This window comes from Ovis aries, chromosome 7, assembly GCF_016772045.2.
Source record: "Ovis aries strain OAR_USU_Benz2616 breed Rambouillet chromosome 7, ARS-UI_Ramb_v3.0, whole genome shotgun sequence".
In the NCBI taxonomy this organism is placed as follows: domain Eukaryota; kingdom Metazoa; phylum Chordata; class Mammalia; order Artiodactyla; family Bovidae; genus Ovis; species Ovis aries.
This window is the reverse complement of record NC_056060.1, coordinates 20096721-20114429: the sequence shown is the minus strand read 5'-3', so window position 1 is coordinate 20114429 and position 17709 is coordinate 20096721. Positions and strand designations below refer to the sequence as shown.

Here is a 17709-nt window from a genome sequence, read left to right as displayed (position 1 = left end):
ACAGAATATTACTCGGCCATAAGAAAAGTGAAACTGTGCCATCTGCAGCAACATGGATGAATCTAGAGATTATTACACTAAGTGAAGCAAATCAAATATCATAAATCACTTACATGTTGAATCTAAAATACGATATAAACAAACTTACTTACAAACAGACTCACAGACATAGAAAACAAATCATGGTTACCAAATGGGAAAGATGAGAGGATAAATTAGGAGTTCGGGATTAGCAGATAAAACAACAATATATAAAATAGATAAAGAGGAAAGATTTATTGTATAGCACAGGGAATTATTAGGTTGGTACAAAAGTAACTGCAGTTTTGCACTGCTGAACTTTGCCGTTTGATATTGGAATACATTCTTAAGTAAATGTGGTTATGTTATACATCATTTTAATGTGCATTTCTTGCTTTAAGTTTTTTGCTAATAACTTACTGAAGTGGAAGTGAAAGTGTTAGTCACTTGGTCATGTCTGACTCTTTGCAACTCCACAGACTGTGGCCTGCCAGGCTCCTCTGTCCAGGGAGTTCTCCAGCCAAGAATGCTGGAGTGGGTGGCCTTTCCCTTCTTCAGGGGATCTTCCTGATCCAGGGATTGAACCTGGGTCTCCTGCACTGTAGGCAGATTCCTTACTGTCTGAGCTACCAGGGAAGTATTCTTGCCTGGAGAATTCCCTGGACAGAGGAGTCCAGCGGGCTACAGTCCACGGTGTCGCAGAGTCGGACACGACTGAGCAACTTTCACTTTTCAGTGACTTATTGTTTGTGGTTTTTTTCTACTTATTTTAGACTATAGAAATGATGTAAGACAAAAAGCAAATTTGAGCAAAGTTTTCATTTGCGTTCAAAATGGGTTGTAAAGCAATAGAGACAACTTGAAACATCAACAACGCACTTAGCCTGATGCACTGGTGGTTCAAGAAGTTTTGCAAAGGAGATAAGAGCCTTGAAGATGAGAAGCATAGCAGCAGGCCATCAGAAGCCGACAACAACCAACTGAGAGCAAGTCAGTTACTAAACAACAATTCCTCTGCACATGTTCTTTATCTGGAAAACTCTCCATCCACTTCTCTATAAATCTAACCTGTCTTCAACCCAATCTCTCCAATGAAGAATCCTTTATAATATTGATTAATCTTAACCCTTTGATCCACTTTGACTCCCAAGAAAACCCTAAAATCCCTTTAATGGCAGGAAATACTATGTCTTTTTATTTCTGTTATAGAACATTCAATAATGCTTAATTTGTTGAATCTGATAAATTTCAATGAGACTGAAGAACCTTAAGGATACAAAATTAATGTAAAGCTTACAAAGAAATATATCCATATATGCATATTATATGCATAAAACCTACCAACAGTGTCTGTCCTTGGGAAATGAAGAAATGCCCCGATATAACTATGGTGAGAACAAGATGCCCAGATTCTTCACTGGAGTCAAAAACCTTGAAAAAGAAAGAGAAAAATGTATTTAAGACGTTTCTGTTAGTTTTGATAGTTAAAACCAAACTATCTTCTCACATTGATCTTCCAATCTAAATGTTCCCTTTCCCTCATTTAATCTGTAATCATTCCCCTAAAGTTTCAAGTTTCTCCTCATACAGGGGTTAAAAACCAAGCTTTTAAAAAAATATAACTAAAACCAATATTTTAAAACAACAATACTAAATCAGGAATTGAGAGATATGGAGCCTGAGTCAACCACTTTCGAATTACATTTTAATAAATCATTATCTTTGAGGCTGAATTTCCTTTCTGTAACATGGGACTAATACCTTACAAGTTGTTGTCAGACTAGAGTCTGTTTCTTCAGCCATGTACTCCATTTTCATAACCTCTCAAAATCTGGTGTTTTTCTTGAGATGGGATTTAATTTGTAATGTCACTTCTAAAAACAGGGTACCCCAAACTGACCATAATACTCTTGGTGTGATTTCATTTTCTCCCATTACTTGCATAATGAAACCTACTATTTCACATTAATCTTGTGTGGGGGTAATCCCACTGAAGAGTGATCACATCAACAAAATCTCCTGAAACTTCATCATCTATGTTGGTAAATCACACTTTTACTTTCTTCATCTGAACCTAAACATAAGACCGTGCATTTACTCCCATTATATTGTATATTGCTGGATATATTCAACAGTTGTGGTAGAGAGTTGAGACAATTAAAGCAAAATAACTCATAGATACTCAAGATTTCCTACTGACTTTTCTCTCAGTTCAGTTCAGTTGCTCAGTCATGCCTAATTCTTTGCGACCCCATGGACTGCAGTACGCCAGGCTTCCCTGTCCATCACCAACTCCTGGAGCTTACTCAAACTCATGTCCATTGAGTCGGTGATGCCATCCAACCATTTCATCCTCTGTTGTTTCCTTCTCCTCCCGCCTTCAATCTTTCCCAGCATCAGGGTCTTTTCTAGTGAGTCAGTTCTTCGCATCAGTGTTGACCACAGTGTTGGAGTTTCAGCTTCAGCATCAGTCCTTCCAATGAATATTCAGGACTGATTTCCTTTAGGATAGGCTGGTTGGATCTCCTTGCAGTCCAAGGGACTCTTAAGAGTCTTTTCCAACACCACAGTTCAAAAGCATCAATTCTTCACCATCAGCTTTCTTTATAGTCCAACTCTCACATCCATACATGACTACTGGAAAAACCATAGCTTTGACTAGACAGACCTTTGTTGGCAAAGTAGTATCTCTGCTTTTTAATATGCTGTCTAGGTTGGTCATAGCTTTCCTTCCAAGGAGCAAGCGTCTTTTAATTTCATGGCTGCAGTCACCATCTGCAGTGATTTTGGAGGCCCCTGAAAATAGAGTCTGTCACTGTTTCCATTGTTTTCCCATCATTTGCCATGAAGTGATGGGACTGGATCCATGATCTTCACTTTCTGTATGTTGAGTTTTAAGCCAACTTTTTCACTCTCTTCTTTCACTTTCATCAAGAGGCTCTTTAGTTCTTCTCTTTCTGCCATAAAGGTGGTGTCATCTGCATATCTGAGGTTATTGCTATTTCTCCCGGCAATCTTGATTCTAGCTGTATTTCATCCAGCCTGGCATTTTGCATGATGTACTCTGCATATCAGTTAAATAAGCAGGGTGACAATATACATACAGCCTTGATGTACTCCTTTCCTGATTTGGAACCACTCTGTCACTCCACATCCACTTCTAACTGTTGCTTCTTAACCTGTATACAGATTTCTCAGGAGGCAGGTCAGGTGGTCTGGTATCCCCATCTCTTTAAGAATTTTCCACAGTTTGTTGTGATCCACACTGTCAAAGGCTTTGGCATAGTCAAGAAAGCAGAAGTAGATGTTTTTCTGGAACTCTCTTGCTTTTTTGATGACCCAGTGGATATTGGCAATTTAATCTCTGGTTCCTTTACCTTTTCTAAATCCAGCTTGAACATCTGGAAGTTCACAGTTCATGTACTACTGAAGCCTAGCTTGGAGAATTTTGAGCATTACTTGCTAATGTGTGAGATGAGGGCAATTGTGCAGTAGTTTGAACATTCTTTGGCATTGCCTTTCTCTGGAATTAGAATGAAAACTGACCTTTTCCAGTCCTGTGGCCATTGCTGAGTTTTCCAAATTTGCTTGCATGCTGAGTGTAGCATTTTCACAGTATCATCTTCTAGGATTTGAAATAGCTCAACTGGAATTCCATCACCTCCACCAGCTTTGTTCATAGTGATGTTTCCTAAGGCCCACTTGACTTTGTATTCCAGGATGTCTGGCTCTAGGTGAGTGACCACACCATCGTGGTTATCTGGGTCATGAAGATCTTTTTTGTGTAATTCTTCTGTGTATTCTTGCCACCTCTTCTTAATATCTTCTGCTTCTGTTAGGTCCATACGATTTCCGTCCTTTATTGTGCCCATCTTTGCATGAAATGTTCCCTTGGTATCTCGAATTTTCATGAAGAGCTCTCTAATCTTTTCCATTCTATTTTTCCTCTATTTTTTTGATCACTGAGGAAGGCTTTCTTATCTCTCCTTGCTATTCCTTGCAACTCTGCACTCAAATGGGTATATCTTTCCTTTTCTCCTTTGCCTTTTGCTTCTCTTCTTTTCATAGCTATTTGCAAGGCCTCCTCAGACAACCATTTTGCCTTTTTGCATTTCTTTTTCTTGGGGATGGTCTTCATCACTGCCTCGTGTACAATGTCACGAACCTCTGTCCACAGTTCTTCAGGCACTCTGTCTATCAGATCTAATCCCTTGAATCTATTTGTCACTTCCACTGTATAATCGTAAGGGATTTGATTTATGTCATGCCTGAATGGTCTGGTGGTTTTCCCTACTTTCTTCAACTTAAGTCTGAATTTTGCAATAAGGAGTTCATGATCTGAGCCACAGTCAGATCCTGGTCTTATTTTTGCTGATTGTATAGAGCTTCTCCAACTTTGGCTGCAAAGAATATAATCAATCTGATTTCTGTATTGATCATCTGGTGGTGTCCATGTATAGAGTCTTCTCTTATATTGCTGGAAGAGGGTGTTTGACCAGTGCATTATCTTGGCAAAACTCTGTTAGCCTTTGCCCTGTTTCATTTTATATTCCAGGGGCAAATCTGCCTGTTACTTCAGGTATCTCTTGACTTCCTACTTTTGCATTCCAGTCCCCTATAATGAAAAGGACATCTTTTTGGGTGTTAGTTCTAGAAGGTCTTGTAGGTCTTCATAGAACCATTCAACTTCAGCTTCTTCAGCATTACTGTTTGGGCATAGACTTGGATTACCGTGATACTGAATGGTTTGCCTTGGAGACGAACAGAGATCATTCTGTCGTTTTGAGACTGCATCCAAGTACTGCATTTCGGGCTCTTTTGTTCACTATGATGGCTACTCCATTTCTTCTAAGGGATTTTTGCCCACAGTAGTAGATATAATAGTCATGGACCTAACATTCCAGGTTCCTATGCAATACTGCTCTTTACAGCATCGGACTTTATTCACACCCACAACTGGGTGTTGTTTTTGCTTTGGCTCCATCTCTTCATTCTTTCTGGAGTTATTTCTCCACCGATCTCCAGTAGTATATTGGGCACCTACCAACCTGGGGAGTTCATCTTTCAGTGTCCTATATTTTTGCCTTTTCATGCTGTTCATGGGGTTCTCAAGGCAAGAATACTGAAGTGGTTTGCCATTCCCAGGGGACCATGTTTTGACAGAACACTCTACCATGACCCGTCCATCTTGGGTGGCCCTACCCAGTATGGCTCATAGTTTCACTAAATTAGACAAGGCCGTGATCCATGTGATCAGTTTGGTTAGTTTTCTATGATTGTGATTTTCATCCTGTCTGCCCTCTGATGGATAAGGATAAGAGGCTTATGGAAACTTCCTGATGGAGAGACTGATGGGGAAAATTAGACTTTTTTCTAATTCACTTTAAATCCAAATTTAAAAATCAAGTAACATTCTGGATGTCAAAGAAGGTATGCTAAGCCCTGCACTATTTCCCTCAGTGGTTGTTATTCAGCCTCTTTCCCAATATTAGGAATTCAGTTATTTGTATAATGCTCTTCCATCATAGTTTAAACAGACTACCTTGTAATTTTCATGAACACTTAAAATGGCAAGGGTAGCTAGCAATCAAGCATAGCTATTGAAACTGGAGCCTGAAACAAATTCTTTGGGAGGCAATATTCTAACATTTTTTAAACATTTTTAAACATTTTTTTTAAAGAACTATAACATACGTCCCCAAAAGTGCTCAGCACTTAAGTGAACAGTTCAATGATGGATGATAAAACAAACACACAATCACTATCGAGATGGTGGCTCAGACGGTAAAGTCTGCCTGTAATGCAGGAGATGTGGGTTCGATCCCTGGGTGGGGAAGATCCCCTGAAGCAGGAAATGGCCACTCACTCCAATATTCTTGCCTGGAAAATCCCACGGAAGGAGGAGCCTTGCAGGCTACACTCCACGGGGTCGCAAAGAGTCGGACATGACTGAGCAACGAACACATACATACGTCCAGAAATTACTCTAGGGCTATCTCCCAATCACCACCTGCTCCCTCCTCCCCCTAAGATAATATTTATCCTGACTTCTAACACCATGGTTTAGTTTTATTTATACGAATGGAATCATAGAGAATTCTTTTAATGTCTAGCTTCATCCATGTTGCATGTACCTGAGTTCATTATCATTACTGTAAAATACCATTCTATGACTATACCACAATTTATTTTTTCATTATTCTGTTGATTAATATTGTTTTCCAGTGTAAATCTACTGCAAATAATGCTGTTTAGAACATTTTTATATATGTTTCTTGTTGGACAGAAATGTTCGTTTATGCAGATGACAATTCTTTCCAAATAATTTTAACATTTTTTTTTCTCCCCTGACCTTCTAACTTTTACCTCTTTTTTATTTGGCTGTGCCATGCGGCGTGTAGGATCTTAGCTCCTCAAGCAGTAGGAATCACAGTCTTAACCATTGGATCACCAGGAATGTTCCCAAACTTTTACACCTAATTTGGACACTCAACATCTCTACTTAACAGTCCATCATCTCAAAATTAACAGCCCTTAACTTGACATCCAAATCTTCCCATTCATTCAATATTCACAAACTGTCAAGCAAGTGGCATCTGTTGCCTGTCACCGGAAGTAGAAGGCCAAACACTTCTGCTCACTGTATCGTGGCACTGGAGTCACCACAGAAAACAACAGTCAAGCAGTGGAGGAAACAGCACCTGATCAAGCGCAGTCCTGGAGGCTGGTTTCCCCATGGCCAGCAAATCCCTGTAGGCAGCCATGGAGGGCAGCTGGCCAGTACTCACCCCTCATGGCTGTAGCAAAATGACTCCTCCTCCTCTCCCCAGGGGACAGATACAGCAGTGCAGCTGGCCAGGTGCCGTATGATGCTTAAGCAGAACCTAGAAGCACAGGCTCTGAGGACTCTCTCTCTTGCTAAGTAACTGTTCCAGGTCCAAGGCCCACTCTTTATAGCCAAAAGGGGAGGTTGCAAGGCTGCACGCACAAGACATCTACCATGGACCAGACTGCTGTAGGTTTCTGACTCCCCCAGTTTTCCCACCTCCTACCTCAGAATATAATTCTATACTTCCATTTTGTTAGGTCAAACTGTGGAATCATTCTTGAATCCTGTACTTTTTGCATACCCACATCCAAGAACAAGTCCTTCAAAATATGCAGAATCTAACCACTTCTCACAAGTCTGGTCTGAGTTAGCATCATCTCTAGCTGGATTATTATAATAACCTCCTAACTGGCTTTCCAGTTTCTATTCTTGCTCTCCCTTTCCAACACATTTTATTCAGCCAGAGTGGTCCTTTTTTTTGGCAAGGAATAGAGACGTTATTCAGCAAGCCAGGGATCCAAGAAGATGGTGGACTAATGTCCTAAAGTACCATCTTCCAGAGTGATCCTTTTAAAACCTAAGTCAGGTCATGTCATTTCTAGCTCAAAACCCAATAGTAGCTTTCCACCTCTTTCAGAGACTCACGCAGGATGCTCCTCAATCTAGCCCTCCAATACCTCTCTGCTCTCACTGTCCCTTTGGCCATGCTGCTCTGGCTGCACTGGCCTCTTTGCTGCTCCTTGAACCTGCTAGGCACATTCATGATTATAAAGCTCAGGGATTTTACAATTGCTGTTCTATCTGAAATTGTCTCCTAGATCCACGTGACTCATTCTTTGATCTTTTTCAGGCCTTTGCTTAAACATCATATTTTCAAGTAACACCTGTCCTGACCATCCTACCGAAAACTGCCAACAACTCCCTGCCCCATTATCCAAATCAGGTATTAGGTTGGTGCAAAAGTAATTGCAGTTTTGCACAGTTGAACTTTACCATTTGATACTGCAATAATTCTTAAATGTGATTATATTATACATCATTTTAATGCACATTTATCACTGTTTTTTTGCTAAAGACTTATTACTTACTGTTCATTTTTTATTTTAAAACTAAGGAAATGATAGACAAAAAGTAAATTCAAGCAATTTTCTTATTTGTGCTCAAAATTGGTCATAAAACAGTAGGGACAACTTAAAACATCAACAAAGCATTTGGCCCAGGAACTGCTACAGAATGTACAGTGCAGTGGTGGTTCAAGAAGTTTTGCAAAGATGAGAGCCTTGACGATCAGGAGGGCAGTAGCCGGCCATCAGAAGTTGACAGTGACCAATTGAGAGAATCATAGAAGCTGATCCTCTTACAACTGCACAAGAAGTTGCTGAAGAACTCAACGTCAACCATTCTCCAGTCATTAGGCATTTGAAGCAAATTGGAAAGGTGAAAATGCTTGGTAAGTGGGTGCCGCATGAGCTCACTGAAAAATCAAAATAATCATCGTTTTGAAGTGTCATCTTCTCTTATTCTACACAATAACAATGAACCATTTCTCAACTGGATTGTAATGTGCGATGAAAAGTAGATTTTATATGACAACTGGTGATGACCAGCTCAATGGCTGGACTAAGAAGTTCCAAAGTATTTCCCGAAGCCAAACTTGAACCAAAAAAGACTGGGGTCACTGTTTGGTGGTCTGCTGCCAGTCTGATCTACTACAGACTGAATTCTGAATCCTGGCGAAACCATAATATCTGAGAGGTATGCTCAGCAAACTGATGAGATACACCGAAAACTGCAGTGCCTGCAGCTGGCACTGGTCAACAGAACGGGTCCAATTCTTCTCCACGACTATGCCCAATCACACCAATTCTTACCAATTCTGTTTTTTTTTTAATTTACTTATTTATCTGTCTACATATCTTCTTTAAAAGTAGATGGATATAAGGGGTTAAAAACAATATTTAATGAATCCAAAATAAAAGGAATATAAAAGGAAGAACAAGTGGGACAAAGACAATGAAAATACCAAGACTACTTACACCTAACCCTCTCAATGACCACATTAAATGTAAATGGTTTAGACATGTCAATAAAAGACAATCTGAAAACAAGATGAGAAGACAAGGCACAACTACATATGAATATAAACATATAAAAAACAAAAGGGTGAGAAAAATACACACTGCTAACACTGTGGTGTTGGGGAAGGCTCTTGAGAGTCCCTTGGACTGCAAGGAGCTCCAACGAGTCCATCCTAAAGGAGATCAGTTCTGGGTGTTCATTGGAAGGACTGATGTTGAAGCTGAAACTCTAATACTTTTGCCACCTGATACGAAGAGCTAACTCATTTGAAAAGACCCTGATGCTGGGAAAGACTGAGGGCAGGAGAAGAAAGGGACGACAGAGGATGAGATGGTTGGATGGCAACACCAACACAATGGACATGAGTTTTGGTAGGCTCTGGGAGATGGTAATGGACAGGGAGACCTGGTGTGCTGCCATTCATGGGGTCAAAAGAGTCGGACACGACTGAGCGACTGAACTGAACTGAATACTAGTAAAAAGAAAACTGGAATAGCTATATTAATTTCAGGCAAGACCATCAAAAGGTATAAAAAAGAGCATCTTATAATGATAAGGAGTCAATTAATCAAGAGACATAATTACCCTAAACATTTACATCACCAATAAGAACTTAAAAATACATGAAGCAGGCAAGGTTCTGCCTACCCAGGCCACTGCTGTGCAGAGACAGCAAGGGACGCCACCATCATCATGTCTGACCAGAAGGCAAAATCTTCAATTGAGGACTTGGGGGATAAGAAGACAGGAGAACACTTCCAAGTGAAAAATGATGACATATCTCAAGAAACTCAAAGAAGCAACTGTCAAAGACAGGGAATTCACATGAATTCAACCAGGTTTTGTTTGAAGGCCAGAGCACTAGTGATAGTCATACTCCAAAAGACCTGGGATTGAAAGGAAAAGATGTGATTGAAGTTTATCAGGAACAAACAAGGGGTCATTCAATGGTTTAGATATTCTTTTTATTTTTTTCTTTTCCCTTAATCCTTTTTTATTTTTTAAAATAGTGCTTCTATAATGCGGTGTTTAAACCACAATTGAAAACTGGCACCCCCTCTCTGTAAGATATCTAGTGATTTGAATTCTTGTGTCTATTATTTGTTATTGCTTGTCTTCATTGTGCTGATTTGGTGATCAATCCTCATGCATGCATGCTCAGTCACGTCTAACTACTCTTTGCAACTCCATGGACTGTAGCCCCCCAGGCTCCCCTGTCCGTGGAGCATTCCAGGCAAGAATACTGGAATGGCTTGCCATTTCCTACTTCAGGGCATATTCCCGACACAAGGATAGAACAAGCATCTCCTGCACTGGCAGGTAGATTCTTTACCACTGTACCACCTGGGAAGCCCGGTCAAGTCTCAGCTCCCCTTCAGACTGCACTCTCCTTTTTAAAAACTATATGTGTGCATAGAGAGGCCACCTTTCCCAGAACTGTGGATTTGCAGGCTTGTGATACATAAGATCAACTATTTCAAGTGTTATATAATGACTTTTCAATCAGTCCTGTGGCATATGACTGCTTCACTCCCGGTCTATGACTTTCAGTGGGAGACGGAAGTCTTTCAGAGAACTGAACTGCAGAAAAATGATCTTTCTTTAACTTGAACCTACTTTTAACATCTGAGAAAGAAAGAAAGTGAAGTTGCTTAGTCGTGTCCGACTCTTTGTGACCCCATGGACTATAGCCTACCAGGCTCCTCCGTCCATGGAATTTTCCAGGCAAGAATGTGGGTTGCCATTTCCTTCTCCAGGGTAACATCTGAGGGTCTGGACCAAAAGAAGCGGAATACCAGTTTGGCATCAAGATGACAGAGGTGGTGAGAATAATGACTAACTCCAAAGATGGCTTCACTGAAAGAAAGCATTTTAAGATGAAAGAAAAATCTTGTCAAAAGATCTCAGAAAAGTTCTAATTTTCATTAGCAGTTAAAGTTATTCATGCAGAAGTATATATAACAGAACACTCTATTTATACTTTTTGGCCTGGGATACATAGGTTTTAAATGGACATCATCTGTACCAGCTTCATTAAAATAAACAAAATATTTGTAAAAAAAAAAAAAAACATAAAAATACATGAAGCAATAATTGATAGAACTGTAAGGAAAAGTAAACAAATCCACAATTATAGTCAGATTTCAACACCCACTCTCAATAACTGACAAGTACACAGAAAATTAGCAAGCATATAGTAGACTTAAACAACACTACCAACCAACATGACCTGACATTTACACAACACTCCACTCTATAGCAATGGGCTTCCCTGGTAGCTCGGCTGGTAAAGAATCCGCCTGCAATGCAGGAGACCTGGTTCAGCTTCTGGGTTGGGAAGATCCCATGGAGAAGGGATAGGCTACCCAATCCAGTATTCTTATACTTCTTCGGTGGCTCAAATGGTAAAGAATCCGCCTGCAATGTGGGGAGACCTGGGTTTGATTCCTGGATTGGGAAGATCCCCTGGAAGAGGGCATGGCAACCCACTCCAATATTCTTACCTAGAGAATCTCCATGGGCAGAGGAGCCTGTCGGGCTACAGTCCATGGGATTACAAAGAGCCAGGCACGACAGTAACTAAGCCCAGCAGGGCACCACCCAATATCAGCAAAATATATCTTCTTCTCAAGTGTACACAGAGCATTTACAACATAGACCAAACTCTGGGCCATAAAACAAGTCTTAGTAAATTTTAAAGCATGTTCTCCGAGCACAAATTAAGTTAGAAATCAGAAACAGAAAGATCTCTGAAAAGGTTCCCAAATATTTTGGAACTAGACAATGTACTTCTAAATACTATAAAGTTGGACTATAAAGAAAGCCGAGCACCGAACAATTATGCTTTTGAACTGTGGTGTTGGTGAAGATTCTTGAGAATCTCTTGGACTACAAGGAGATCCAACCAGTCCATCCTAAAGGAAATCAGTCCTGGATATTCACTGGAAGCACTGATGCTAAAGCTGAAACTCCAATACTTTGGCCACCTGATGTGAAGAACTGACTCATTGGAAAAGACCCTGATACTGGAAAAGATTGAAGGCAGAAGGAGAAGGGGACAACAGAGGATGAGGTGGTTGGATGGCATCACTGGCTCGATGGACATGAGTCTGAGTAAGCTCTAGGAGTTAGTGATGGACACGGAAGCCTGGCATGCTGCCATCCATGGGGTCGCAAAGAGTGGGACACGGCTGAGTGACTGAACTGAACTTCTAAATAACCCATGGGTAAATAAGAAATTAACAGAGAAATTAGGAACTATTTTGAGCTGAATGTAATTCACCATGTTAATAAACTAAAAAAGAAAAATCACAGGATCACTGCTTAATAAATGAAAGCATATATAAAAGACATTTGACAATATTCAGTATCCATTCCCGAGTTTTAAAAAAAATATATCAGCAAACTGGGAATAGAAGGAACTCCCTCAAGTTGATGAAGGGCATTTATGAAAAAACTATAGTTAGCATCATGCTTAACAGTGAAAGACTAAAAGCTTTCTCTCTAAGGGACCAGCATATCACCACTTCTATTCAACACTGTATTGGAAGTTCTAACCACTGAAATTAGGCAAGAAAAATAAAAAGCACTCAGACTAGAAAGAAAGAGGAAAAACTGTCTTAACTATCTTAATTCACACATAAAAAGATCATTTATATAGAAAATCCAATTTACTTCCCTAGAACTAACAAATGAATTTTAGAACAACTACAGGATACAAAATCAATAAATGAAAACTAAATATATATGAACTAGTAAAGCACAACTGGAATCTGGGCTTTTAAAAACATCAACATTTACAACAGCATGAAAAATATGAACTAGTTAGGTCTTATATGACAAAAGGAATAAAAGATCTACAAGCTGAAAACTGACAGAAATTTAATATACAGTAAATATATGGAGAGAGACACTTTGTTCACAGGTAGGAAATTTTAATATCATTAAATGCTGCAAATGCTGACATAGGCAGAATAATAATCCCCACCAAAGCTTCCTGACATTATCCCTGGAATCTCTAAATATCTTATCTTACACGGCAAAGGGGACTTTGCAGATGTGATTAAGTTAAGGATCTAGAGACAAGAAAGTATTCTGGATTTTCCAGATGGGCCCAATGGAATCCTAACAGTCCCTATAAGGCAAAGAAGGAGGCAGAAGAGTCAAGAGTCAAAGAAGGAAACGTGACTGCTGGCTTTGAAGATGGAAGGGTAGTAGAAGGCAAGGAACTCAGGTAGCCTCTAGAAGCTGGAACAGGGAAGAAACAGTCTCCCCTAAAGCCTCCAGAAGAAATGCAGCCCTGCTGACACCCTAATTTTAGCCTTTTAAGACCTGTTTTAGACTTCTGACCTCCAGAACTGTAAGCAAAGTGTAAACAAACAAAGTTGTTTTTTTTTTTAAGTCACTAAGTCTGTGGCAATTTGTTACAGTAATAATAAAATTTTAAATTCTTTTGCAGAAATTAACAAGCTGATTCTAGAATTCATGTGGAAACTCAAGGGTCCAAAGAAGAGGCCGTAAACCAAGTGTTTAGGTCAGTCAGTTAACAAGTACCCACTATGTATTGCTGTCTAAGTGTTTGGGAAAGAAAGAAAAAAAAACATAGAAAGGAATATCCTTGACTGCTTCACTGATTCATCTGCTCATTCAACAAATATTTACTGAGCACCTAACTGATGCTCAGAAGCATTTTTTTAGATGGGCTACATCACTGAACATTAGCGGCCCTCGTGGATTTAAAGCCGGATGAGATGCAGACAAGGTACACACAACAGGCAACAATAAGCGGCATAGTAAGAGTGGGAGGGTGAGAGCTGTTAACCCCGGTGCAGGCAACAAGCGATGCTTTGTTGAGAATTTATAAACAAGAGTGGAACTCACTAAAAAGCAGCTGCTCTTTATTACCACCCAGTGCTAGCAATTCTAATCAATGTCACTGATGAAATACCCCTCCCTGAAAAAAATCTTTTGTCGATCTAAGTTCTAAACAACTGCTGAGTTTAAATACTACATACTGCTGCTGAGTTTAAACAATACATTACCTAAGATTCAAATTTTCAGATTTTTATTATTTATTCTTTAATAAACTTTGTTTCCTACATAGACATTCACCTGGAAAACTCCCAGTTATCAAGTTGGCACACATATATGCAGACTTAACCACATATATCTGCTTCAAGAGACGCTCACAAGGCTTTGATATACTTCAAGCCTGCTGCAAAGTTTTTGTCTCAAAGCCTTTCTCAGGATGCACTTCATTTCAACCCTGTGGTACAACATTCTTCTACATTTAAATCAGATTCAAAATAAACAATGACAGCACAGGGATTATAAAGACTAGGAAACAAAACCTGAGTTACTAGAAAGCTGTCATTTCATGGAACCTTCTCTTTGGCATTTATATTTGTGTCTAAAATTTTAAAACAACCAAAGTGCAAGCAACAAGATGGACTGTTTTTGTTTGGCAAGTTCAAATTTTAGTTCACACTCAAAATATTTTACTAAATTTGAATAATGCTTTTAATATTAAAATATTCTTTAAAAACTGTTAAATGTTTCCAAACTAAATAACAAAAAGAGAATAAAACATATCAGCAATTTTATCATTAGTTGCCTAAATTGTACCTGTGGAGATTTTCAGTTTTACTTTTTAAAATCACTTCTCAAATAAATTAATTACACAAAATATCAGCCTCTAACCAAAGCAGCAAAGTTCAAACATTTAGCTGTTCAATAGATATAAGAACAACTGGCTGAGCATTTGTGCTTTTTTTTCCTGCCTTATACTATAGTGTGCCTTTCCTTTTCCTTAGTTATCTTACTGCCATGCTTATAAAAATGAATCTCAAAGAATTTTTGCTGTTTGTATAATAAATAATTTTATTTGTGAAATTTTTGTGAAAATAATTTCATCATTTAGGAGAGGAAAGTGTTAAAAATTATCCATTTTGGGCTTCAGATGTTCTAGACACACCACTAAACATAAATAAATAAGTAAATAATCTGGTATATAAGAAAGTGCTAGGCACTAGAGAACAAACAAAGCAGGGTAAGAGGTGGGGGGGTTGTAAAGACAGGGCATGGATGTTACTATATAAATAGGGTAGTCAATGTGGGCATCACTGAGGTGAGGCTTGAGCAAAAAGATCTGAAGATTTCTGGGGATTCCACAGTTACTGTTTTTCATACATTTTGCAATATTTCATCTAAAAGATATTTACAGTATGCTGAGCTTGAAACAGAGAAGGCAATGGCACCCCACTCCAGTACTCTTGCCTAGAATATCCCATGGACGAAGGAGCCAGGTAGGCTGCAGTCCATGGGGTCGCTAAGAGTTGGACATGACTGAACAACTTCCCTTTCACTTTTCACTTCCATGCATTGGAGAAAGAAATGGCAACTCACTCCAGTGTTCTTGCCTGGAGAATCCCAGGGACGGGGGAGCCTGGTGGGCTGCCGTCTATGGGGTCGCACAGAGTCGGACACGACTGAAGTGACTTAGCAGCAGCAGCAGCAGCAGCAGCAGAGCTTGAAAATGTCTAATCTAAGACTTCTAAGAGGTTCAAGAAAAAATATAATTTGATTGCATTCCTGCAGGCTTCCCTTCCCAAACCCAACCCAAACACCAATTACCTTTCCTTGCTGCTGCTGCTGCAAGATGGCAGCCTACTAGGCTCCTCTGTCCCTGGGATTCTCCAGGCAAGAACACTGGAGTGGGTTGCCATTTCCTTCTCCAGTGCATGAAAGTGAAAAGTGAAAGTGAAGTCGCTTAGTCATGACTGACTCTTAGCGACCCCATGGACTGCAGCCTACCAGGCTCCTCCATCCATGGGATTTTCCAGGCAAGAGTTACTAAAATAACCATCCAAGTAGGCTAGAAAGGTGGGCTGAGTCTCAGAATCCAGATGAAAAGAGCTGGTGTGTTTTCCACCTCATTCAGAGTGGAGACCCAAGCCTAAGCAAGTAGCCAGAGGGCAAAGGCAGGAATGCCCCAGTCCTTGGGAGAGAGCTTAACCCACAGAAATTGGTCGATTACACCAGAAGATTAGCCTGTGTATTCTGAAATTCCAAGTGCTCTCCCAGCCTCTAAGGAGTCATAGTGGAGCTGGGCAACCTACTCAGCTGAGTTCTTTGTACTCCTCTGCAGAAGACCTAGAAGGTGAGACTCATGCACTTTCCAACATTTAACATGTAAGGTATATTGGGCTTGAGCCCCAAAGGTAAGAAGAGGCATAAGTTAAGGAAAATAACAACATATCAAATAGGCTACAGAGACAAAGAACAAACAGAAAACACAGAACACGTGGCTCCTAGCAGTAAAAAAAAAAAAAAAAAACAAACTGCAGCAGGAGATCAACAACAACTTGAGCCAAAAAATAATTATTATTATAAATAACATTTAATGAGCCTTGGAGCTAGAAACATACTTTACAAATATAAAAATTCAGTAGCTTAACTGAAGAACTGGATGGACACTGGTGAGACCAAATTAATGGTCTGAATGATCAAGTAGGAGAAATATTCAGAAACACAGAGCATAACTACAAACAGGAAGAAATCACATGTACAAGATAATGTGAAACAAAGACTCAGCCACAGGAGAACAAATGTTAAAAACAGGAGCTAAAATGGAAGAAGAGAAACAGACGGAGTAAAGGCAATGATTAAACAAATAGCAGAACAATTACCTACCTCTGCTTCATTGACTATGCAACAGCCTTTGACTGTGTGGATCACAACAAACTGTGGAAAATTCTTAAAGAGATGGGAATACCAGAGCAGCTGACCTGCCTCCTGAGAAATGTGTATGCAGGTCAAGAAGCAACAGAACTGGACATGGAACAACAGACTGGTTCCAAATTGGGAAAGCAGTACATCAGGGCTGTATACTGTCACCCTGCTTATTTAACTTATATGCAGAGTACATCATGAGAAACGCTGGACTGGAAGAAACACAAGCTGGAATCAAGATTGCCGGGAGAAATATCAATAACTAGAGATACAAAGATGACACCACCCTTATGACAGAAAGCGAAGAGGAACTAAGCAGCCTCTTGATAAAAGTGAAAAAGGAGAGTGAAAAAGCTGGCTTAAAACTCAACATTGAGAAAACAAAGATCATGGCATCCAGTTTCATCACTTCATAGCAAATAGATGGGGAAACAATGGAAACAGTGACAGACTATTTTCTTGGGCTCCAAAATCACTGCAGATGGTGACTGCAGCCATGAAATTAAAAGACACTTGCTCCTTGAAGAAAAGCCGTGACCAACCTAGATAGCATATTCAAAAGCAGAGACATTACTTTGCAGACAAAGGTATTAGAGTCAAAGCTATGGTTTTTCCAGTAGTCAGGCATGGACGTGACATTTGGACCATAAAGAAGGCTGAATGCCCAAGAATTCATGCCTTTGAACTGTGGTGTTGGAGAAGACTCTTGAGAGTCCCTGACAGTAAGGAGATCAAACCATTCAATCCTAAAGAAAATCAACCCTGAATATTCATTGGAAAGACTGATGCTGAAGCTCCAATACTCTGGCCACCTGATGTGAAGAGCCAATTCGTTAGAAAAGACCCTGATGCTGGGAAAGATTGAAGGCAGGAGGAGAAGGGGACAACAGAGGACAAGATGGTTGGGTGGCCTCATTGACTTAATGGACATGAGTCTGAGCAAGCTCCAGGAGATGGTGAAGGACAGGGAAGCCCGGTGTGCTGCAGTCCCTGGGGTTGCAACGAGTGGTCATGACTGAGAGACTGAACAACAAAAAGACGTTGTGCTG

At 39.9% G+C, this 17709-nt stretch overlaps 1 protein-coding gene and 1 pseudogene across 3 annotated transcripts in view; one reads left to right on the top strand and one right to left on the bottom strand.

Moving 5' to 3' along the window:
• REC114 (REC114 meiotic recombination protein) overlaps window positions 1–17709 on the bottom strand; it is a 183228-nt gene that overhangs the window by 77646 nt on the left and 87873 nt on the right. For all 3 annotated transcript variants that reach the window (XM_042252146.2, XM_042252143.2, XM_015096854.4), the window contains exon 2: window positions 1363–1452. In XM_042252146.2, coding sequence (XP_042108080.1) covers window positions 1363–1452 — 90 coding nt within the window. The remainder of the gene's footprint in view (window positions 1–1362; window positions 1453–17709) is intronic.
• LOC114115571 (small ubiquitin-related modifier 1-like) lies at window positions 9623–10037 on the top strand (annotated as a pseudogene).